The sequence below is a fragment of the Ischnura elegans genome (genome assembly GCF_921293095.1).
Source record: "Ischnura elegans chromosome 13 unlocalized genomic scaffold, ioIscEleg1.1 SUPER_13_unloc_4, whole genome shotgun sequence".
NCBI classification, from domain to species: domain Eukaryota; kingdom Metazoa; phylum Arthropoda; class Insecta; order Odonata; family Coenagrionidae; genus Ischnura; species Ischnura elegans.
Window position 1 is genome coordinate 1,077,337 of NW_025791660.1, and position 25,289 is coordinate 1,102,625.

The window sequence follows — 25,289 nt, forward strand, 5'->3', positions numbered from 1 at the left end:
TAGATAGTTTTCACGTTATCTACTCCTTGCACACTTGTATTAATGTTGCTTCATGGAAGACTTCTTCCATGGTTGCTTTACCCATTTGCCTCTAAAAATTCTACCATTGTATAGTCATTTAATGTGTCTCATGAACACAGTGCAATACTGCTTTGTCCCGATAGCATTAATATTGCTTGCATTGTCTTAAATGAAAAGTCTCCTCCTTTTTCCATGCTACAGCCGGTGAATATCGGAACGCGTCTTGATTAGAGGCCTGCTATCTTTATGTTACTCTAGCGGCTAAAATGTAAACTAAAACTCATGGATAGTAAACAAATCTTTGCTTGCATGATCTTATATAATCGTTGTTACAGAGAACTGCAAGGTCAACCGTCTTATCCATTTTGCTGTGTTGTATTTTTCCGTTGAGGTGCTTATGAGTTATTTAAATTTTAAAATTTAAACTTGTCTTTCACCGTGAGCATTCTTACTATAGGTTATATCATCGAATTGTATGTAGTTCCCGTGACGAATTTGAAGATCACATTCTGTCGTGTGTTGATACTTTCATCGACGATTTAACATATTTAAAGATTGAATGAGTGATTGAAGTTGAAACATGAATCGTACCGCCGGGATTTTCAGCACTTCATCAGGAAGGAATTCTGAGGATACCTTGTGCAGACTATGCATGAAGAATAATGATTATTTTTACAACATATTCACTTCCAACGTAGCTTGCAGAATGACTGTGAAGGATGCTTTAAATGGTTTACTCGGGTTAGAAGTAAGTGGTTCGATATCTACAACTTATTTACTTTTCTTTGTCATATTGCTTCAGTCATTCCATGTGATCAGCATCATTTCGCACTTCTCCAATGTATAGCGTGTTGATTTCTATCTTAGGTTGCTGTGGGAGATGGCCTGCCCACCACCCTGTGTCCACTATGTTTGAAAAAGCTCACGGAATTCAGTGTTTTCAAAATGACTTGTTTACAATCGGACGCAAAGCTGAGAAAACTTTCTGGGAGGAATTGCATTAGGGTGAGTACTTTCGTTTATTCTCTTTTGAAGACTGGTGCATGGAATGTTTCGGAAAATGTTAAGTGAGAGTCTTTGTTTTGTGTCGACAGCAGTGAGAAATCCAGTTGAATCATTAGTTGTGGATTAACTCAAAATTGTGATTGATTATTCACTTGATGCCACAACTTAGGAAATAGAATGATGTATCACTTTTTGAAGGTGGTAAATCCAACTTTATTTTAAAAAGTGCTTTGAGTAGAGATTAAAAATATATAGATCATTATTTTTGTTAATTGATAATACTGGACTACTTTCAAGGCCGCCGTATATGGTTGACGGAGTAGTGAAACTAGCCCAGTGTCCCGCAAGCTTTGTTTCTCAATCTCCATGCAAAGTGATTTTTACCTTGCAGTTGGTGTTTTTGGTGATGATAAGTAAAGACGTTTTGTTGTCTGATTCAGCTATGTGCTCGTAAAATAATTATGGCTAACAAAGTGGGGCATTCAAATTCGTCAACTCATAAAAGGGAATACACCCACTACGCAATGAAACAATCCCTTAAAATAAATGTGCTCACTTGGGTAACCGTAACATGTTAAAACGAACGAAAAAATCTCCTACTGGTTCGTGCTAATCGTAATTGGGAACCTAAATTGAGCCTAAAGGTAGTGTCCAATCATAGGCTCAACTACACACACACACAAAATGTGAATTCTTGATGTTTTCTGTGGTGATACGCAAAGAGGTTTTCTTGTCTCATTCAAATATGTGTTTGTAAAACAAGCATTGCTAACAAAGTGGGGCATTCAAGTTCGCCAACTCACAAAAGGCAATGAACCCACTTCGCTATGAAACAATACCTTTTAATATATTTACTCACTTGGGTAACCGAAAAATGTTAAAATGAACAAAAGATCTCTTACCATTTCCTGCTAATTGTAAGGGTGAACTGAAATGGATCTGTGAGTTGGTGTCCAATCATAGGCTCAAATGCACACGCACAAAATGTGATATATACCTGCTGATGGCCAAAAACTTTTCTCAATTTACACGGCTTACAATGCGAAAAGAGGAGAGCTACAATGAATGCATAAGTGTTTAAAATTACGTTTGAGCTTCTGTTGCAAAAATGTCATTACAAACGATGTAAGAAATCGACGTAAAATAAAAAAAACGATCAGAAGGTAGATGTGACGTATCTTTTAAGTATCAATATGTTTAGTATGTTTATTAGTTACTTTGATACAAGATGGTATGTAGATTTTTATTTTTGCATTAACATTTTATTAATATCAGTATGTTGAGCTAGAACGATGTATGTAACTTCAGCTATTACAACTTATATTCTTTATGAATAAAAATAAAGGTTATTTGGATAATCCATTAGTTAAAATTGTGTTCTCTGTTTCAAATTTTCGTGTTATCAAATTCTTAAGTTCTATTTCTATGAATACCAACTACGGCATACACTGAATGTGATGTGCTCTGTTTATTTGATTTTAAAGATGGCTTATTTGGTGAAATACCATATTTTATTAATTGATGTGGTTAACCTTTGTAACAGTCTTCCCAATGGTGGCTTGCAATATCATATCCTTCATTTTTAGGGGTTGTTCAGGAAAGTTTTTTGTGTAAAATTGGCACTGAGTATTTTGGTAATTATGAAAAATTTTGCGGACAGTTTTTTTTAACCCAAATATTTTTATAGATAGGTAATTTTGTTAGATGTTTACCTTTCCAGGAAAATCCTTTTGTAAGTGTTTCTTTGAACAGGGAATGGATTGTTATTCCACTTTGTAAGTAAATTTTGTTTAATGAATTAATATTATATAGTCAAAAATTAACTCTTGAGCACAGAATGGAATGAATTTGATGTTATGTAATTTTTTTCTTTTTTACTTTCAAATTTATGCAGATTACTTTGGCCAAGAACTTTGCACATATATGTAGAACTCAAATAGCATGTTAACTGTATATACTTTTATAAGGGATGTGATTTGAAAATTAAAAATCTCCTAAATTATTAAAGGTTTCATCCACTGACTATTCATGTGGAGCTGTCATAATTTCTTAGATTCCTGTTTATGTTTTTTGATGTGCCGTACACTATTCAGTACATTGGCTGTTCAGGCATTGCTCTCTTGCCCATTGAAAGTGGTCCCAAATATCTCTAACTGATGTCCCATCTTTGATGTTTTGTGACTTTGAACATTTTCTTCTCCTCAATAGCACTTTCCTATAACACTCCCATCCAGGATCAGACATATGATCTCATACTTTTCCCCCTCAGAAAGTGGCAAAACATATGAGATGTACCTCTTTTATCACAGAGTTCATTTTTGAGCACACACAAACAAGAGGTCAATCACAATAGAAATTAATCAAAAACATATGCTACATGAAAGGTTCACATTTTAAGACACCATTGTTGAAAACATTTATTTTCTGTTTCCGTTGCCCCAAGGATGTGATACAGGCACTATGTAAAATGAGAATACAAAGTATCTTCTAGCCTAATTTGGATTAGCAGCTATTTAGCTTTTGAGTAATTAATTTAGAGACACATGTCAATTTTTATGCAAATGCTTGGATATCAGACTGAAAATCCTGTTTCATCAATATTAGGAGTATGCTTCATTTTTTGTCATTGAAGGAGGTGAGTTTATCACAGTTACTTTCTCCACAGAGTATCCAAGGGGATGAGGCAACTGATGACGAACTGGGGTTTTCTGCTGACACAAAAGATTTCATTCAAGATGAGATACAAGGCACCTCACATCTCACTCATTCAGTCCAAAGGACTGAAATATACATTCCTGTGCCAGACTCCCATCAATTCAGAGATAGTATGTTGGTAAGTTTTATTCTCATCCAAAGTGAAACACTTGTTACACGACCTTAATTTATTGATATTTACTATGTTGCTAGACAAAATTGCTTTAGCCGAGTGTAACTGAAAGCATTTCTACGGGAAGTCACCCTTGCTTGTGTGACTAGGGAGACCTGGGGGGCTATGCTCGAAATTTTAGTCGTTCACAAGTTCATTGTCGTGTGCAGGTCACGTGGTACGGAGCCGAGTGCTCTGGCCATTTGGTATGCTCGAGCTCCTTGGAGACGAATGCGACAATCCCGTGCATGACTGCAGCTGAGCACGGGCAGTCAAGTGGCCGAGACCCCTTGAATTACCCTTCGAGTGCCAGCAGAGTGCTTAGTGCTCATCATAATGGATGCATGGTTGCTGCATGCGCTCGCAATTAGAGAGCTAGAATTGGCAAAATTAGATGCTTAGGATTCCATGAGGTTAGATTTCCATTTTGTAAAAATTAATTTCTATTAGAACACAGGTAATTCGTGCATTTATACGGGCTGAACGAATAACTTACAGTGGACCTAATCGACAGCTTACGCGGTTTTGTGTGGGAATCGACAAGATCTTCGGCATTGACTTAGGAAACTATAGGAGTGCTCGAAATATATTGTAGAAGATTGTCTACGTACCATTAGCTATGACTTTGATGTGATGATTTTATTCTCCTACAAGGAATTTAATTGATATAACACTATTCCAGATTTTGGTCATCATAATTCCATATCATTTTAACGCCTAAGGATTTTACGTCGCTTTGCTTTTATGCTGAAGGACCTTACCAGTCATTCGTTGTGCAGGATTAGTACACTGCTATGTATCAATCTACGGCTGGCAGATGCATTACCGAAGTGACTCATGCCATAAACTCGTATTTTAGGGTCCGGTTCATTTAATGATTATTGATGGTGTTGATTTTAATGTATATTTATCTTCATGTATATTTGTGATACTTACACAAAAATACCCAAAGTAATGTTGGGTGCAGTGGGTCACTTTCAACCTGAGTCTATGATTTAAGGCATTTCTATGGCCGAGTTAAGTGATTACATTTAAATGGAGTAATAGTTGATCTAAATTCAATTACAGTAAAGGACAGAGGGAATTTCATTCAGCGAAGCAAAGGTCTATAAATTAATGCCTTTAAGGAGTATGTTCGCTAATCTTTCTCGAAACTTAAAACTGACGTAGTGGTAGCAGTAATTAACTTTGCCAATATTACGATATCCGTCCCAATAGTGTTAGGTATTTTACATTATCTATATTCCATCATTTTTATGAATGTAACATATTGCTTCGCTTTTAAATTATTACAAAGGCGATAGGTGTCCATGTTGACTCTTGAAGTTTGGTTCCGAAATGAAATTATAATATAATTAAATTTTCAACAAAAGGGAGTGGGCTGCTAAGTGGGATTGATGCACTGTTACTGAAATATTTTCATGGACAATTTGTTCACTTTCTACTTAACTTCAATGTCATTCATGAGCAGCGGAAAATAGGATTTATAATGAAAGTAGCTATCCTACATTCGTAAATACCCTTGCGAGCATTCGTTCATGGGCACAGACAGCACCGCTGCAATTGAAAATGCATCTTGCTACCACATTCAAAAAGAATTCAATTGGCATCGCAAAGATCCTCTCACTCATTGACCCCGGTACCTGTGCTCATGAATATCGTTTCAAGCAAAGCTGAATTTACTTCACCATACTAACCAAATGCTTTACGGTACTTAAAAATAGGTTTTTTGATTATAAGACGACTGAGTACGTACCATGTATTCAAAGGGAAGAAAGGAGCAAATTAACAGAATGATGCTCGAAACAAGGAAACATTTAATGAGTTATTCATCATAAAACTACACACATTTCATTTCAACACTGGTAAACCTTCAATTCTTCAGCAGTATATCACAAATTTACACCAATCCAGTATATTTAGTCCGAGTCATATCAAAGCTAAGTTGTTTGAAGTATCATGCAAATGGTAACAAAATGCAAACATTAACACTTACATGAACATTGCACAAGAAATTGATGTTAGAACCTGTAAAGTATGTCACACGAGTTCAAAATCACAATGTTGGTGATGATTCCTTCTATGACATCCACGTAATCTATGCTTTTGTCAATGAATCTATTTTAAATGGCCCAAAATTGAATTTAAATGACATAAAGGTTTCCGTATTAAAAAATTACCCTTTTGAAAGTCGTGGACTTATGGCGAACAATGAGGCAAATGATGTAAACAAGCCGTGGCTGAAGATGAACGTACATTGTTACAATACCGATAAAAATAATTTTGTCACTACTAATCACGAGAGTATAATCATTACAGGCGTAGGTAAACAACTATGTAGCACACAAAATCCTCTTCAAGACAGTTATACTCTAAAATCGAAATATTGAGCACCTAAAGTTAGCGATATTCTTCCATCGACGACTTTTGAACCCTTGAATATAATCGCTTATTTACTTAGGCTAGAAAAAATCCGATAGAAAAACAGAAAAATCTCCAAACACGAACCACATCGCACCAACTGGATATAAGAAATTGAGTCTGCAGTTTAATTAAACATCGTAAATATCTTACACAACTGTGATCAACTCTTTTTAACTTCTTCATGGGCTGCTGAGTATTCTATGGCGTTTTCAGAGCCTCATTTGTCACACAAATTTGCTGTTGCTATTTGAAATTAGCTGTTGTTTACTTCTTGAGCGCTCGTTTCTGCGACGTTGCCACTCACCCTTTGTGTCACTCGAGCAACCTATGTCGCATTCGGCCGACTTTGTCTCTAGCATACCGATCTCCGCTGGACTCGGGATACCACTCGACATTACCACTTCCTTTGTTGCCGAGCACTCGGATAAGTCGAGCGGTTTCGAGCATAGACCCCCAGATGCAACGAGATGAAAAAGGAGGACAGCACCATAATAAAAAAGAGATTAGAGGAAAAGTAAGCCACTTGGAAAATAACGTCAATTTTATAAGTTGGATCAATAAAATTAATTTTCGGTGTGAATTTATGTATTTTTCTGTGAATCTAATTTTCTTAAGCATTTTATTTATTTGTATCATCTTGTTAGCTATTAACATGTTTCACATTCTATGTGGCTGTGATTTTTGTGAAAGTCATCAGAATTGGTCAATAAAATAAGAAAGAAAATCAGAGGGAGTTTTCCATTACATACCTTCCGTTCAAGCACTGCTTTTTACAAATGGTGCACACGGTTTATAAGAGGGATCCTTGTTGAAGGTCATACACACGATCGAAGAACTTGGATTGGATGTTAATGACATACCAAGGCCGATAGAGGACTCCTGGCTTGACTGGCAGAGCCTGTCAGTTGACTTGCTCCGCACTGAATGTTTTTAAAATAAGATAAGAAGAAATATAGCGTCAATTTCATAATTTAGATAAGTAAAAATTGATTAGATCTATGATGATATATATATTTCATGGACCTAATTTTCTCAAGCAATTTTTACATTTTTTACGCCTAGCAAGGTAGCCATTAACAGATTTTCAATACACGTAATCAATTTTTTCAATGAAAAGTACAATTTCCCACTTTTCAAAAATCCACGTGGATATTGGACAAACATCTGCACTGTACCCACCAGCAGGTGTGCTATGAATAAAAATGCACGCTGGCTCCTCCCGACATCAAGGTGCGAAAGGGACAAAAAGAAAGGATGCATGGAGGAAAAGCGCAGGACACTTGAAACGTAATTGCAAATTCACAATATAGAGTAAAGTAATTATCAGCATTGTGATTTTGTGTTTTGTTTGTGTATATTACTTTTTCAAGCAATTTTTCATTTTTAAAAGTTTTCTGTTTTTAAATTTTAACTGAGGTAATGTTTATTTTGTTTCTTTCTAAACACATATTTAAGGAAACCATCAAATTAAAAAAATCTATAAAGCATTGCTCATTTATGACCAAAATATATAGGAAGATACAATAATATAAAAGTTTAGTTATAAAAGTATTCTTGTTGTAGAATTTTTAAAATTGACGTCAGTTCCGAATTGACATGGGGTCATATCATTTTAAATCAGCGAGGCCATGACACTCACCGACTCGGATTTTCATGAAACTTGCCGTGATCATACATCCTGGTATAATTAGATATTGTACACAATTTAGCCTCAATTGTCAATTTTTAATGAAATATGAGCAATTGAAATTTGGGTGTAACCCCTAAAGTGCCGCAACGTGCAACGCATGGTGATTTTTATTTTCATCCATAATTCCATTCCTGTGAAATGAAAAGCCATTATTATTTTCTATAGCTAAGTGGTCCATAATGATCCCACGACTATCTTTAATATTCAGTGCATGAAGTAATTCAGCTGCAAAAAAAAACAAAGTGTACAAAAAGATCTCGCTTGTAACATTTTTCATTGTCAGCATCCACAGTAAAAGGCCATGCGAATACAGACTCATGGTTCAGTTAAAAGTAATCATTAATGTATGAGCAAAGATCCTGATGAAAAAAATCATGAGTCGGACGTTTAGTCAGAAAAATACTCATTCATGGTCATGGGAAAAAAAGGCTCTTTTTCAAGTCACATAGAATTAACACAATTTAGAGGAGAAATGAGCTTAAACTCATGAGTAAACAATATAGGAGCTTGCATTACCTAACTATAGCATATGCTAATGGCTCCTAGAGTAGGAAACACATGAACAATCATGTGAATGTACTTCCAAACGTACTGCTGATTTTGTGCTTTCAGGACTATTCCTAACAAGCTATCTCATACAAGGGTATTGGGTATCTGAATAGTATGGTATAAAATGCAAAGGCAGAAAGTTTTCTCCAATTTCAGTCCAAATGAAGTTAATTCAATTCTCATTCATATGGTGCTGCCTTAGTGATATTCTGTGTTGAATTTCAGACTAAGCAACTCGTGTGTGTGATTGATAGCCAGGCTTAAATTGTAACATGTCTTATTCGGATTGAGGTATGTCTTGCCATGTCAGAGATAGCATTGTGCAGTGTTGGCAAAGAACTCAGTTCTGAATTTCACAAAAAGAGCTACACAAACACAGCCCAAACTTTTTATTTCTAATAACTACCAGAAGTGGACTGAGAATTCATTGCCCTGCGGTGCAATATTCCTACTTTATCACCGTTGAGAGTGTGCTCTCATCATCTTCATTGCTACTTAAAGAAATACGAGTGTTATAAGCTTTAATGCTGTACCCTTTTTCCATACATAAAGGTCCTGTGAGGAAATTTCTGAGGACCATACCTCTAAAAAAGTGTAAGTCGGTGAGAGCAGCAGGCATCTTGGTGAAGCTTGGAGAAAATTTGCTGTATGTGTGACATGAGGATTTCCAAAATTTATAAAAGTGAAATTGTTTCCAATGGAATTGACGAAAGCGATAAAGAACTTTCATCAGTTAAGTCTGGGTAGAAGGTCATAGAAAATAAAATGAAGGAAACTGCAGCGTGGAGGCTTAAAACTGCTCTCCTTTGGAATTACATTCTTTGTCATCTCATAGTAGACACTCATATGGAAAAGGATATATGTAATTATTGAATCTAAAAAAAGACAACAATACAAATAATGTAAACATGAAGGAAACATGTTTCCTCTATGTTCAGTGAATGTGTCTTTCTCAAGTAAAGGAAGTTTTGCAAGGTCCCTTCCACTCTTGCAGTTTTCTTTGCGTTGTGTGAGTGCACATGCCTCAACTGAAGAAACCCTAACAAAGTGCCTTCATCCATTGCAAAGGCTACCTCTGAGCGGAGTGCTTGTAATGGGTTTCCATTTAAGTTTCACTACTTTGAGAGGTTGACTTGTATGAATTCTTCCCTTCCAGTTATCCAACACAGTATTTGTTTTGTCCTGCCTCTTGATCCTTACGTTACGGTCATAGGAGACTTTTCATGTTTCAGGATCGAAGCTGTAAGGCTCGCTTTACCGTTCTGTAGCAGAATCTGACGTGTGTGCAAAGGTGCAGCCATAAAATTTGTCGTGTATAGCAGTGAATTGCTAGAACACATACAACAATCGGTGGGTGTGAGATGGCAAAATAGCCCCTGTTTTAATTTCGTTCATGCATTTGTGCAATTCCAAGCCATTTCAGAAATAAATGCCGTTCTAATCTGAGCAATTCCATGACCCGTGTAAAATGGCTATCAAAGATTTTGAATGTTTGCAATCTTGAATCACCGCATTTTCCTGTCTCTTTGTCATGTCAACTACAATGATGCCCATAGATGTAAGACAGTCCACAAACAAATCCGTCAATGATCCAGAATGTGGAAATTTTACTGCTGGAGTATAATATGCTTCTTTCCTGTCACTAAATTTCCTTAACATGACTTTTTTTGTTACATATGTATTTTGGTGAGGGATTCCAGTAGTAGATTCAAATTATTGACGAAGAAAATTTTTTTTACATGGAACTTCTTGATGTGCTCATAAAAAGAGTAAAAATTATTAGAGTTATTGTTTAGATATTGTTTAATAAATCACTACAGAAGACAATGTCATCATAGACTTCTTGAACGTGTGCCTCGAAATGGATTCACAGATAATGAGGGTTTTTTTCTCACCTTTGGTAATAATGAGAAAACACTAATCCCTCTATTTCCATTTTGTGCCGTGGACATTATCAATACAACATATAATGCATTATGAATGGCAATATAAATCAAGCTTCTACAGGATAGAATAATGTCTGAGTTGGAAGGGGAAGAATTTTCCCACCAATACTATGGATAGCACATTGAGAAGCATTCCACACCAAGGTGTGCAGAGTAAACTGGACATGTCTGCCATTTCATTTTAGGTTGTCACTAAAATCTTGTGCAAACATGATTTCAGCCAGCTTGGGTGGTCTCAGGTGAAAGAGTTTTATTGTTATCATTTATAGTTATTTACATTTTTATTTTAACCCCATTGATTGGCACCCAGCATTATCTTCTAGGTACCTTTGAAAGAGGAGGACAAAGACCCTCTCAGTGAAGGTAATTATCCAGTGATGTACACACCGAATCCAGCTGGAATGTCAAGTAATTGTTTAGACCCATTGGCAACTGATGACTTGGTAAGTTCACGTTTGCCTTGTTAAGCACATTTTTGCTGCTACACATATTCAATCCTCTATGTATTATTCCAATATAATTTACTGTAATAACAATACCTTTTCCCTTCCTTTATCAAATATGGAATGGGAATATGATCACAGGAATATTTCCTCCACGTAATATTCCTGTACCAGTTGCCAGAAAAGCCAAACCTTTACCCTAACTTTGTAAAATGTGAATAAGTAAACTTGAGCTGTGCCATAAGTCTTCATTAGAACTTTCACAGTTAGTCATGTTAGTTAAAGATATGCTTCTAGGCTATGTTACCTTGCAAATTTTTGGGTGACCCCAACGTTTGCTGACCAATTCTGGTTTCTTTTTCAAGGGAGATTAAGGGAATCAAAATTCCCAAAAGTTTAGGCCCATGTGCCCAAAAGTTTTTTCAGCTAACATAGGCATGTGTCATTCTTGAAGAAATCGTTCAAAATGAATGGTTTATTTTTTTGAACAGAATGGGGGCATACAGATGCTCTGATCACTCACCTTAGCTCACTGATCAAGTGAGGGCTCTGACGTCATGGCATTTCCCATTTATGTGAGCAAGGAAACACCATTTTCACTTCCAATAACCACAAAACCGAAGGACGGATCATCATCATAAGTCCTAAGATATGTTTGAGGCAACTCTCCAGTCTGCTAACATTTTTGTTGGGGCGTATTTCTTCTCTTTTACATCTTTTATAACTTTTACTATTCTTCCAGCTGTCCGTCTATAGCTGTTTTTATCTGGCCATCATGTCTCATTATGTGGTCAACTACTGGTGAAGTCGTTTAAAATGTGAAAAAACTTTCATGGTGAATGATAAATCCTGTTGTGTTAGTTCTGGCTGGCTGTATTGCCACATAATCAGGTGATGCAGTTTCTAGCCAATCCTACCAAACAAGAATTGCTCCCAAAAAAGAATTTATATAAGGCATATTGTAACTGTTGCAGATGTGGATGTAGTGAGAACAATATTGAGTAAATGATAAGGGGGACTCAGGATTTGTCCTTCACCATCTTTGGAAAGGGTATTAGATGTTGGCAAACCAGGGTGGTTGTCAAGAGGCATCAATTTCTTTCCATGAGCTGATTTTAATGGAACTTGTTATGTATTCATCTTTGATTGAAATAAAATATAATGATCACGTTTAATGGATGAAATCAACTTTTTCGTACTTCATCTGCACAAGTAGACAAAAAATCTTGGTTGCCAATGAATATGTCATGTGTGGCATCCCACCCCCGACTCGCCCGGATACCACAATAGAACCGGGGGGGGCGTCGCACAAAAATAAAGAAAATACAAATCCGCGAAGATCCCTCCCGCATGGGACCTACGGGACAAAACTATGCCACTCACTTCTCGTAATTCACATAATATAAAAAAATATTCCCCTTCTGTGAAGATGATTGCGGGTGGGGGGTTCCCAATTCAAACTGATGGGTGACGTTCGGGCGCTGATGCACTCGTCCAACACGCATTTACAGGAAGGAAATCAGAGGGGGCGAAAGGAAGGACGAAGGATATTTTCAATGGGGTGACCCGTGGAGGAATCAGAACAAAAACACTCTCTCAAACACTTTCAATTAAACAAAATATAATTCACGCAAATAAGGTTGCATATGACAAAAAACAAAAGGAACCCTCTTATACGCTAATGAAATATGAATTGGTGAAAGCCACTTATGAAACATCGATGATAAATTAAAATAAAAAACAATATAACTTGGTTTCTAGATGAAAATCAATATAGAAAATGATGATAACAAAGTAAAGTTCGGTGGTGAACACGTAAATATGATACAAATTCAATGATTTCTTGACTGGGGAGGTAAATGATAGTCCATCCCGTCTCTTGTAAATTTGGGGTGCGAACGTTAATTGTACTTGGTGACTGATTTCACTTTCACTAATGTAATGGGTGCGTTCCGTGACTGTTTGTCTTAACTTGGCTTGGCAGGAGACACAAGGGGGCTTTGGGGGGGGGATAGCTGCAATCTTACTTTATCGTAGTCCGAGTCTGGACCAGGTTGGATCCAACACTCTCTCGTTCCATTTACTGCACTCCTTTCTCCCTTGTTGGAGGAAGCTGCATCCGGAACGGAGATAATGCGTCCTCTTCAGCTGGTCCTTTGCTCCTTCGGACGGGGGGGGGGAATTCTTCTTCCAGATCAATCTTTCTGGAAACACTTGGGCCCCTTGTCTCCTCCTGCCGTACGTCGCACTGATTTTGGGCATAGGCTCCGCCCGACAGCCACTTAGGAATTCTTTTCGTTCTCTTATGCGCACCACCTTTTATCATACCTCAACTAGGGGTGGAGGTAATGCACAATGAAGGGAGGGAGGAGTAATACGCCACTCACTCAGGGAAAACCCGAGCTCCCCTCCTCCCACACACACACACTCACACACAACCATTCAAAAATCGGCGAAAACACATTCATCCCCTCTTACTCATCCACGCCTTCCTCCACGGGCCATGGTTTGGGGGTGGGGTTTTGGGAAAGGTCGTGGAACGAGCGGGTAAACTGGTAGGGAAGAAAATGCGCCGAGTAGAAATGTACTGTAATGAGGCTTGAACCATTACACATGAGACCATGATTTCACAAATTATTGCTGATAAATTTGTTGTTCCTTTTTAGGAAGGGTTTCCTATGGCTAATTGAAAAGGCAGAGTATCTTAATGGGCCATATTTTGTTAGTTGATGAATTTCTCCCGTATTCCTCTTTGAGATCAGAATAGCTTTTCAGGGAATTTTTCAATTATGCTTACACCCTATATTTGTTGTTTTGGTTGTGATTTTTTTGCTTCTAATACCAATTGGTGCAAACCTGTATCAATGAAGTGTTAATTCTTTTTTTTTTCACAGAGTGGCATGAGAACATGTGGGTCCCCTTCTGTAAAAGCAGATCAGTTCAGTGATGATGGAGGTGGATATGCACACAGTAATAGCACTGATGGGGCCACAAATGACCTCGTGTCCCAAGCCTCTGATAAGGTAATCATAATAATAATAACAATATTTTAATTGGTCCAGTGACTTGTTTGGACAAACATAAGACATGTCAAGGAGTATATAATATACAAAAACAGTACTAATTAAGAAAGAAACAAATTTGTATAGGAATAAATTCGTCGTAGTTATGTATATAGTTTTTTGCACAAAAAGTTGCTGTATTCATGAACACAGAGGGGTGATGTAATATAGTTAATTTTTGAAGTAGAGGGTGACATGCTGTGTAAGGAGACATTTTACCAGAGCTGCAGTATCCCTTTTGAATTTTGAAGATTATTTTAGAATTGGGTCTAGGGCCCCAGATGAGGACACTTAACATCACATTCAGGTAGAATTCACCATTATAAATTGACAATAATACATTAATGTCTACAGTTTATCTGAGAGAATCAGGACACAAGTAGAGATCATATTTCTTCAGACCTTTTGAATATGTTCCTCCAAGGAGACTTTATTATCAAGTTTTACACCCAGGTAGGAGAACTAAGATTTTGTGGACTCTACATAAATTTTTACAGAGATCAGTTAGTGTGAAGCTGGTTGCATATACTGTTGAGTCACATGCATTGGTAAACCTTAAAATTTCTTAAAATTACAAATTTAGATTATTACCTTAAAAAGTTATATTCGTGTGCTTAAAGTAATACACATTTAATACAGTTACTACCTGTGATGCACCCTTAAAAAGGCACCAAATATCAAAATGTTATGATAATAGCATGCAAACGATCGTTTAAGTCTTACTTTGTGTATGTAAAGAGGAAGGTATGATACCCACTGTACTTAAGGTTAGGTTGTCAGTGAGTAAATGAGTAAAACTTGCCGTTATTGTTTGCTAGCTATGAATTGCTCCTTTATACTCCTGAGCTATTTATTGCTTGCCTCACTACAGAATAAAAAACTGTCATACCAACATATGGAATTACAACCCCTTGGACTATCATAGTAACATTTGGTAGATGAAAGACCTGTAGGGTAATAGTCAAATAAAGCAGGGACTATGATTATCATCCACTAAACGCAGAAAAATTTGAAAATGCTACCATGGGAATTCAAGGTTGGTAATAAGTCCAGGCATTGCAGTAGGATGATCTAACGATATTATGCACTCTTGGCAAGTGAGTAAACACATCTCATCCATCTCTCAGCAAAGAATGCTTTGTATTTTTCTGTACTCTTGTGTGTGATTTGCCCAAAAGTTAATTTAATATCTATATTTTGAAAAACCAGTTAGAATTTTGATTATGATGTAAAACATCTAGCAGATAAAATCCACGGAATATAAGCACTTTTTGCATGTGTGTAAGATAAGTCAAAGTAAAGAATAATGACGGCAAAAATTTTTTGAAGCAATTAAAATTAAACAAGTTTCAGTCACACATTCAACCGTTAGAAAAATCATTATTCACGCATTAGTTGTTTTTTTTTACTTCATACTAATCCTGCATTTTCTTGATAAAATGAGTTATTTCCTTTTTTGAGCACTGTGATACATAATAACTATTGTAAAATTTAGTGCATATAAATGTGACACACAAGCTGTGCATGTGAATATTATCAAGTGAATTTTTTTTGGTGGTGTGTAGATAGTTATCAATGCTATATGTGGGATTCATTATTTTTTTGGCGAACTAATGCATCTATTTAATGCATATGTTCAACTAACCCATTATTCCCCAGACTTCATGAAGGGCTTTTACCTTCTGTTATTTGGTATTTTACCATTTATTTTGAGCTAATTAAGATTAATTTTCAGAAAAAGATATTATTTTCATCAAATAAATGATTTGCATAATGCTGCACTTACCCAAAGCTGGGAAAACTCCGGAAAATAAAAACAAAAAAGAACTTTTTGAAACTCAGGTTGCATATTTTATTTTTCATCGTCTTTTCTGGTGCTATGTTCAATAATATTCTGTGTGGAATTAAACATAGCTCTTTTCACAGCATAACTTATCTTTGATTTGCACACTCAACATCTTTGCCGGGAATGCCTGAGGATGAAATGCCCTATTCTCCCTTGACGAGCATGCTGGGGTATGTCATTTTTCTTAAGGTGTCCTGCCATTGGGCACGGATTTTTATGTGAAATGTCATCAGCAATTGTATTGGAAACGATTTCTTACCTAAGTAAAATTTTACAATCTTGGACAAAATTCTAACAAAGGAATTTCTTTTCACACAACTTAAAAGTAAAATCACCACGGGTTCACCACTGCACTATCGAGTAAATCTACCCCTCCCATTCCCTGATTGTAATTGTTGATGACATTTCGATTTTCTTCAGGAGTCTTTCTTAATACCTTTTCCTCTTTACTATGGGTTCCATATTTCCATTATTTAAAGCAACAGCGATGACAGTTATCATGCCATTGCACGAAGAGAATATGTTTTGACCTATCAAACGAATAGTAGAAATCCCCGTTTTTTTTGTTCTTTGTCAGATCTCTCGAAGACATGAGTAGGTAGTTTTCAGTTTTATTTTCTGTTACTGCCCCTGTTGCAAAATAACAGTTGTCACTTGAAAGCTGCTAATAGAATGTGACCGGTGAAGAAATTATATAAATTCTTGGCATGTTATTTTGGAGACTTGCAAAATATTCAGCAAATTTAGAGCAACCCTTTCTCCTGGTGAATTTATAAATCATATATATATATATTAAATATAGAAATATCACTTTCAAGTACCACCTTTCCATATGGCAAAAATTGATAGCCTGTAGATAAGGTACACTTCGATGTATAACCATTTCTAAATTGTTCCCCACGAATGAACATTTTAGCTGTGGCACCTGTTATATGGAACCATTTGTTGGGAAAATTCCTAATTGAATAGAATTTTGGTTTATTCTTTTGCGGACTGTCAAAAATGTATCTCTTTTGTGTAGTTGAGAATTATCGGAAAGCTGCGTCATACATTGCCTCACAATTCTGACAGACATCCTTTTGGCTTGTCCAGTACTACATAGTGCACAGTAATATATGTTACCCCAACAACATTATCACTCCAATTATTTTTTTTAATCTGCCTTACTGAGTAAATTTATGGTTATTTATCTCCTCAGCGCAGTTATTTGAGTAGCTCAAAATTAATTCATGTAGTTTTCCACTGAGAAATAAGCGACAGATCTCAGTTGGTGAGTGGCCTCCATACTGAGTAATAAGTGTTTCTAATGCTTTTTTTCATGTAGAAATTTGGGACTACTTCAGAAGTAGATTCTATTTTTTCAAGTTAGATGAGCCTGTTTGTCCTCTGCATCTTTTACTTGGGCATTCACATTTAATGGACGATTTTTCTTTACATACTGCATGAGTAAACTGATTTGCCTTGTAGCACCTCCTGCAATCATTCATATTTGAAATGCTGAAGAAGAGGTAATCTCCCGAAAAAGTGGTAATCTCCATTGTAGTTCAAACTTTATAAAATATCGAACAATAACTCTCCTGTTAATTTATATTTTTCAATTACCTCGTTGATGCTTCTTCTAAAGTATACGTCTGAGGTGTAGAAATAACAGGTAAAATTTGAATGAAACCACTGGATGAATTGTTTGGCAAAACGCTGAGCAAAAACTACTGCGGCATTATTGATAAAATTACTGGATGAGAGATAGATATGCATTTCAGAGGAATATTTAACTGATATGGACCCAACTGAAGCTAGATTATTAGCCTTACAACACCTAAGCGATAGAAGAAAAGAGGTAACTCAGGATTGCACGGAGAAAATTCCAAAGAGTTACATGAGGCTCCACCTTCCATCACAATCCTGCTTCGACTAATACGTTTCTCACCCTCTGATTCTACCGTCTTTGAAACCGAATGCATCTGAAGCTGAATTTTACATCTACAAAGAAATACTTCCACTCAATGACATGGGAATGACATTGCCCTTTATCGGTTCCATGTGTGCGCCTAGCAGTTTGACTCTTGAAGTACCAGAGTGTTTGATGTAAAATTAGTACGGATGACCATCTTGGAATTCAAAATACTATTCACGCTTTACTTTATAAACTCACAACTTACCTGTGAGTGCCAAAAAAGCAGCTGAACTGCCTCCGAAAGACTACATTGTCGATTAAAAGCCATACTTATAAGTTTTGTTATGCTTTGGAGCAGCCCTCTAGTCTACCAGTGAATTCCCATCACTGACTGAACGCATCATTCTTTACAACAACCATATTTATGCCAAGAATGGCGAAAGTTAGTGAAAAAAATAAACATTATGAATAAAGAAACAGAACTTAGAGAAAAAATTACCTCTAGTAGGAGTACTCAATAAATATTTGTAAAATATCATTTTCAATTTGCAGTACTTCAATGCTTCGAAATGGGCAAATTTTAAAGTAAAATAAAAAGCATTATTTTAGTGAAAATTTTACAAAATTAACTGAACAAGAACGAAAGTTAATTCAGAAATTCAGAAAACCTGAGAAAAAATTATCCTGCACAAAGGTTTTTTTTTTAATTACGATTCAATAATGTTGCGTTTACGCAATGCTGGGGATTAATGGGTTAAATTAATGGATGAAAGTCATGTTTGGGGGAAATCCTGAATTTGAAGTATTGTAAACACGGGCACTTGAGCCAAAATTTTGTGATCTACATCATTATTTTCTAATATGTGGAAGACATATTGTAACCGTTGCCGCTTGGCATTTTTCGTGGGTAACTTTAAATCAGCGCTCACTACGTAAGGAAAACTGCTTCAATACCATGTGTGAATGTGTGTGTGTGTGTATACAGTGAAGGTTGAATGGAGTGTTGAATGTTTCCCCCTACCCCCACGATTCCCCGCTTTCCCGATTTTGTGGTTTTTCCGTGATGTGTACGCGACCAGTGGAAGGTCCACATTTTTCCCAATCTCCCCCCCCCCCCTCCAAAACAACAACCGTGAGCAGCGAATGGAGGGTGACGGAATCCGCACCCCTTTCCTCTACAAAATGAGAACATGCTTAGGCAATCCCCCCTCCCGGTGGTTGTGGCGGCTGTCAGTTTCAACGCCACTGCGTTCGTCGCTCTTCTTTTGTCCTCATTATATTCCACCCCTCACCGCGGTGGTGGCGCATCGGACGGTAGAGAGGAGGTGAGCCGGTGAGGCAGTAAGCAAGGCAGTGCTTGAAGTAGACCCGAGGGCGAAGATTGCCCTAGTCAGTGAGTTTTTAATTTTCGATAGCGTTGTTTTTTTTGGCGAGTGACCTGCTGTTCAGATTCTCGCTTCGAGTAAGCCCATTCTGTTTGGTGAAAGGCTAGTCTATACGTAATTTTTTTCATCCCGATTCCCTTCCCCTTATTCCCGGTGATGAAAAGGGAGTGGTTTGATCGCTAGCGCGATCCTCCCAATTTACAGAGGGAATTACATTCCACTACAGGGGAGTTGGTATAACTGCGAGTACGGGCGGAATAATTTCTCCCTTGCTCAGCATCCCGTACTGTTTAATAGTTTATCGCGACGATCGTAGACCCAAAGCTTAACCCGCGGCACAACTGTCACATGGTGAGGATTCCATGAAATCCGCTTCATCCTGAGTTTCCTCCAGTGTCCCCAACCTCAGAAAATAACACTTTCTGGTTAATAAAATACAGACGAATTTCAGCTTGAGGAGATATATCGACCGCATCTTCATGTTGCAGCCAAAGGCAATGACCGACAGCTGGAGATGTGTTGCCTGTCAGTTGGAGGAGAGGTGGAAAGAGAAGAGAATCGTGGAGGTTAGACTGTGAGGTGAAGAGTGGCAAAGAACAGGACATAAGAGAATAGAATGGTAGATTTCCCATAACAAGAGGAATAAGGTCAACCCACGACGCCTTGAATAAAATATTCTCTCAGCCCATGGTGAATGAAGACGCTGCAGAAGACAGCTGAGGAGGTCATCCACATATATGACGGAGAGCCGATAAGTAAAACTGTAATCCCACATGACTTCTCCCCCCAGTTAAGAAGATTCACGAAGAAATCCCATATATAAGTAGAAGCACTAAGTCTGAAGAAGACCTGTTGCCCCGCAATTGGTGCTTTCCATTCATTGACATACGTCGACTCAAGTCGACTTTCGTCGCGGTTTTCGTGTTCCATTCTGTGCGTGTCGCCGACTGTTGTGACACAAGTCAACAAACGGTAACGCACAGGAATAGGAGAGTTATAAACAGTTACCGCGAGTCGACACAAGTCAACGCGTGTGTCGCATGAATGGAAAGCACCCAATATTTGTACCTTGCATTTTGTTTATTCTTTTGGCCCACCCTTTTTCCCCGGAAGGAAGTGTATATTTTAGTATTTAGGACAGTGTATGATTGAAGTGAGTTTAGAATTAGTGCTGGTGTTTTTACTTCATTTCTTTTTGTATTCTCGCCACAGATTCACATGAATATAAGATTTTTGTTTCATTCTTTTATTATTTTATAGTTGTCATTTGTTTTTGGTAAATCTGAAATTCATACTTTCAGCCTACTGTTACGGAAAATGGAGAGCTGATTCAGAAGTACACGACGGCCATGGAGTTTATGACGGAGGATGTGGGTGAGTGCTCTTCAGTGCTTGAAAGTGTCTCTTCACAGAAAAGGCTAGTAACTATCCGGACAAGGGAATATTAAAAAACAGGACTCGGAATTCAATAAAATTTTGCGAACCTGGCATGATATTTTTTTATATATTTTTTGTATTGTCTATGTTACAGATAAATTCATCAATATATCCATAAGTTGCACTGATAATTTTAAATGTTTTTCTCGACCCCAAATCCTTGGCGCGACAACTGGTCACTTTAACCACTAGACTAATGCTCACCCTTCTCAGAGTGGCTCTTATACATGAATGTTTTTGACCTGTAAATTTTAAACTGCATTTAAGTCTAAACTATTTGGTTATATACCCTCTTATGGGGGCTATTTCAAAAATAGCTCCAAATGGACTATGTATAACTCAAGAAAATTAGATTGAAATCTGACACCCGGTTTTTAGACACTTCCCTTGTGAAGGATGCAGCATCTGTATTTTTCACCCACCTAAAAATTCTTTGGTTTATGATTTATAGTTGTGCATGAGACTGTAATCAGGTCGGCAAATGTCTAGTAAAAATTTCGTCATGCTTCAGTGACATTAACCAATATATGCAGTCATATGCATTCACATAGGGATTCCAGTGTACTTTACCGGACAATTTTGTCTTTAACCTCTTCCCTACGCAGTGCGTGATTTCACGGCCTGAATTTTCTGATGCTAAAGAAGGAAGGCCGGCTTTTCACGGCTTGAATTTTTCGAAGCACAAGGCCAAAGGGCGTGTTTTCACGGTTTCGCGGTCAAGCATGCCAAGTAGGTCCCAACTGCCATTAGGGTCCCTCGGCGCGAGAGGTCCGACCCTTTCCTATTGTCCGTGTGGGGATTACCTCGGCCCATTCCGGCTCTTAATGTCCCACCCAAAGAAGGTGATCATGGTCACTTATTTGTTTATAAGGTGGAATAACTAAAAACGTAAAAGTTGCATTTTTTGAAAATCAATGCGAATAATTACATTCTGTATGTTCTGCTGATTGGTTCTAAATTTTAAACGGAATTCTAGCGTTCATATTAACGGAGTTGATCATCACCTAGAACAACTTTTGGAGACGCTAAGGTTAGATGTTTAATTGTTATTTTTATAACTTACTAGCAAGTTTATAGGAGCGATATTGTAATGATTTACATCTAAAATATACGTTACTCTGTTAGCTACATTCTAAGTGTACATATGCGGTGAAATTCGATAGAATATCCGATTTAACTTCTATGAAAAAAAGCCCGCGTAATGTAATAAAATTTGATTCTCTCAGTTCTTTGTCGTGAGCCAAAATTACAGCGGCTATTTTTAATAACCTCTTACCAACCTTTGAATACAAAGGTATTATAAATGAATTTCGCTATAAATACTGATTTATGCATATCCTAAAAATTCGTAAATTTAATGTACCAATAGGGAATTTTTTACGTAGACATGTTGTGAGAAGCATTGCAGGAATAAGAACTGCTCTGCCCAGGTAATTACTCTCATATTGTAAGTACTCTCATTGGTGTAAGTATTCTCCTACTGAAATATGTACGTGGAAGATGATAACTTCATTCTTCTTGGAAAAGCTCATTTGGCTATGATATAGTGCCGTTTTGCTGAAAACCCTAAAAATAACCGTAGAACTTGGTTTAAAAGTTCTACAGGCATTAAAAAATGAAAGGAATATATTGATGAACTGACATTTAATGCAACAGTAGCAATTTAAAAAATTAAAATTGCACTGGCAACAATAAACTGACCGCAAAAGTACGCCGGGATGGGCTGCCCTCGGGGAAAAGGGTCGAGGATTATATTTGTTCAGTTGCCGCGGAAAGGGTCCGGGACCCCGCTAGGAAAGGTCATTAAGGAGAGAAAGCGACTACCTGGTCAGTCCCAAGCCGAAAAAAAACTCCGTACGGGGCGAAAAAGAAAATCTCAAACCCTTCATAGAGCCAAAAGCAACTTCCCGCGAAGGAGCTCGGCGCAAAAAGGTTAAGACTGGGTAATAAAAAAAATCCCAATATATCACTTGTGAAGAATACTAAGCATAAGAATCCAGTTATGTACCTTGTCAATTGTAGCGTCTATAAATAAAAATAACATGGAACTTGTTGAAATGAGCTCAAGTGTTTTTTTTCGGGTTTGAAATGATGGTAAAATTTTGCTTTGATAGACACTCCAAACAATACACTGTTTTGCGCTCTTAGGAACTGTGCTTTAATAGGCCTAATAGTTTTTCATGGAAAAAGTGAGATATGAAAAAAACTGATTTGGCTAAAAAAGGCTGAACTCAATTTTAATACCTTGCGTGCATAAGTTGCAGTTCTGTAGAGTAATGGCAGTGGGTGACCAGGCCATGCTTAATTATGCTCGTAAGCTAAGATTTCAAGGTTGTGGCTTTATTCAAATTGTGAAAGGTGATACAGCAAAGTACAAGGCATCACTCCCTTCGAGGGTGGATATGAGAATTTTGAATTAATTGGATGTTGCTTTAACGATTAACTGCTAAGTTTATTTTTTATTAGGATGTTCTACACCATTTTTCTGAACTGATGGGGGCTGACTTTGAGCGCGCTCGAAACCCACCCACTCCTCTAGCCAATCACAGAAGAGCGATGGTAGAAAGTGTGTAGGAGCCCGCAGTCTCTCTCCAAACTCTGTACAGTGCAGATCGCTCTCCAGCTAGCAGTGTTGCCAAATCGAATAGCTCAGCGTTCGTCCGAAAATATTCCCCCGCCCCCGAAAGTACCGTTATTCTCAAGGCTGGCAACGCCGGTCGGCCGGATGGAGGGGAGTGTAGCGGAAAAGGGAAGGGGATGGAGGGGAAAAGAGAGGTGGAAGGGGCAGCGCTTCTGATTGGCCAATTGCTATTTTCCAACCAGCCGCTATCAGTTCAGAAAAATGGTATAGTGGTACATTGCTTCACATTTTCAGTACTTTGAGTTTTATGAAAATTCACTCTAGACGTATTCAAAATTATAATAGCATTGTGATGATTGCTTCTGAAAATAGATAAATTATAAGGGAAGTGTTAGGGAATTGGAAAATGGATACATGCTGACAACCTGGAAATCAGGTATCTTTTACCAATTTTCAGCTTTTTCATATAAAGTCTATGAATCGACCAAGTGAGGAAATGAAATAGATATTCTTACACACTTACTCACGAATCAGGCTTCATGGTGATTGCTTGCTAGACTTAATCCATGATGAATTCAACCCTGAATACTGGGTCAGCTAGTGAAACCAGACGGTTTTATATGGCCCTGAGACAGAGTTGGGAAGTAATGTGGGGGAAGGCTACTTATATTTTACAAAATATACTGTCTAACATTTCAGTGCGTCTTTGCGTGCAAAGCCTTTTATCAAAATGTTGGACGCATTGTGCAAACACGACAATCTCTTTCTCATTTTAACATTCTTCATAACTGGTCTGTTCTGATGGTTCATGATACCAATCCATCCTGTACCATCCAGGTTCTCAAACTAAGACTGGCAAAAAGAGATATCAGCAGCACTATGAGGGCACATGCAAAGAGAGAGTTGGAACCCTTTCCACTCTTCTCATTCGGGGTGTGCATTCACTGAAGCCATAAAATATAATTTCGGATCCAGATCCGATGCCTTTAGTAACTTTGGAACATCTGACCATGTCTAATGTTAATCTAGGTATGAGATCATTAATACCCCATTCCCTTATACTTGAAATCGTTTAATAAATAATGCAAGGTGTTGTGGCTAGGAAAGAAAGAAATAGAGAAGTGTGCCCCTAAGAGAATGTGATCTTCATCTACTTCTATTGTTGTTCTTAAAAATTTTTCTTTTTTTAATATATGTTGTCCTTGAAGGTAATTTCTTATAATATGCAATACTATTGCCCCTCCATCTTCCTGTCTATGGTTTATTAACCCTTTCGAGATGGCGGAGTTTTCGTCTTAGCGTGACTGCAGTACTGAGCCCGAAGAGACTCTTCTTTCTTGTGGCATGGAGCATTTTTGGAGAGCATTCCTTAAGAAGGGTCTCGCTGAACCTTTTGCGACCCCTCCACGCAGGGACATCGCATTATCTTGGAGTCCGAGAGTATTTGTGCTCCCTCCTTTCTGGGTTTACGACCATACCTGCGGCATTGGTTCGCGGTCAACTTATGTTTGGCTTTTATGTATTTAGCAAATGGATAATTGTTGCTTGCACGTAAATTACATACTTTGAATTGAATTCCTCATTTTTATCTGAGCATTGTCAAATTTTAAACGAAGTTCTAAGACCTTTATTAACGCATTTAACGCAGCAACAATTTCCATGTTGATGTTTATACATAACTCGAGATATAAGTTAATATTTGTCACAGAATTTCTTTTAAAAATTGTAAACGCTGCTCAAAAGACTAAGAATTCAATTCTTTATGTATATTTCTTGAGAAATAAACAAATATTTATTTCGAAAATTGACTGTATAAACAATTGAATGACCGCTGTCCCGTACCGCTGAAAGGGGTTCTAAAAGACGAAGAGTCCGGGTACCTGCTCCCGGATTCCGAAGGTTAAACCTAAACCCCGAAGCGTTGGGTACCGAGACAAACACATCGTAAACCCACGACCGTCCTAAAAGGGGGGGAGCTAGAAAACGTATATATACGGCTTTCAATCTCCTGGCCGGGAAAATCTCACACGTATATATACGCCTGTCGTCTCCCAGGTCAGGAAACGTCCACACGTATATATACGTGTACAGTAGGGAAAAGGTTAAGCTGGCAATAATTTTTGTGTGAGCTTTAATTACC

General features: G+C 37.5%; 1 protein-coding gene across 1 annotated transcript in view; it reads left to right on the forward strand.

The window, feature by feature from the left end:
* The first annotated feature begins 359 nt into the window (after positions 1-359).
* LOC124173265 (zinc finger protein 37-like) overlaps positions 360-25,289 on the forward strand; it is a 30,365-nt gene continuing 5,435 nt past the window's right edge. The window contains exons 1-6 of the mRNA XM_046552783.1: positions 360-769; positions 889-1,026; positions 3,692-3,859; positions 10,825-10,944; positions 13,839-13,967; positions 20,433-20,505. Coding sequence (XP_046408739.1) covers positions 602-769; positions 889-1,026; positions 3,692-3,859; positions 10,825-10,944; positions 13,839-13,967; positions 20,433-20,505 — 796 coding nt within the window. The 5' untranslated portion in view covers positions 360-601. The remainder of the gene's footprint in view (positions 770-888; positions 1,027-3,691; positions 3,860-10,824; positions 10,945-13,838; positions 13,968-20,432; positions 20,506-25,289) is intronic.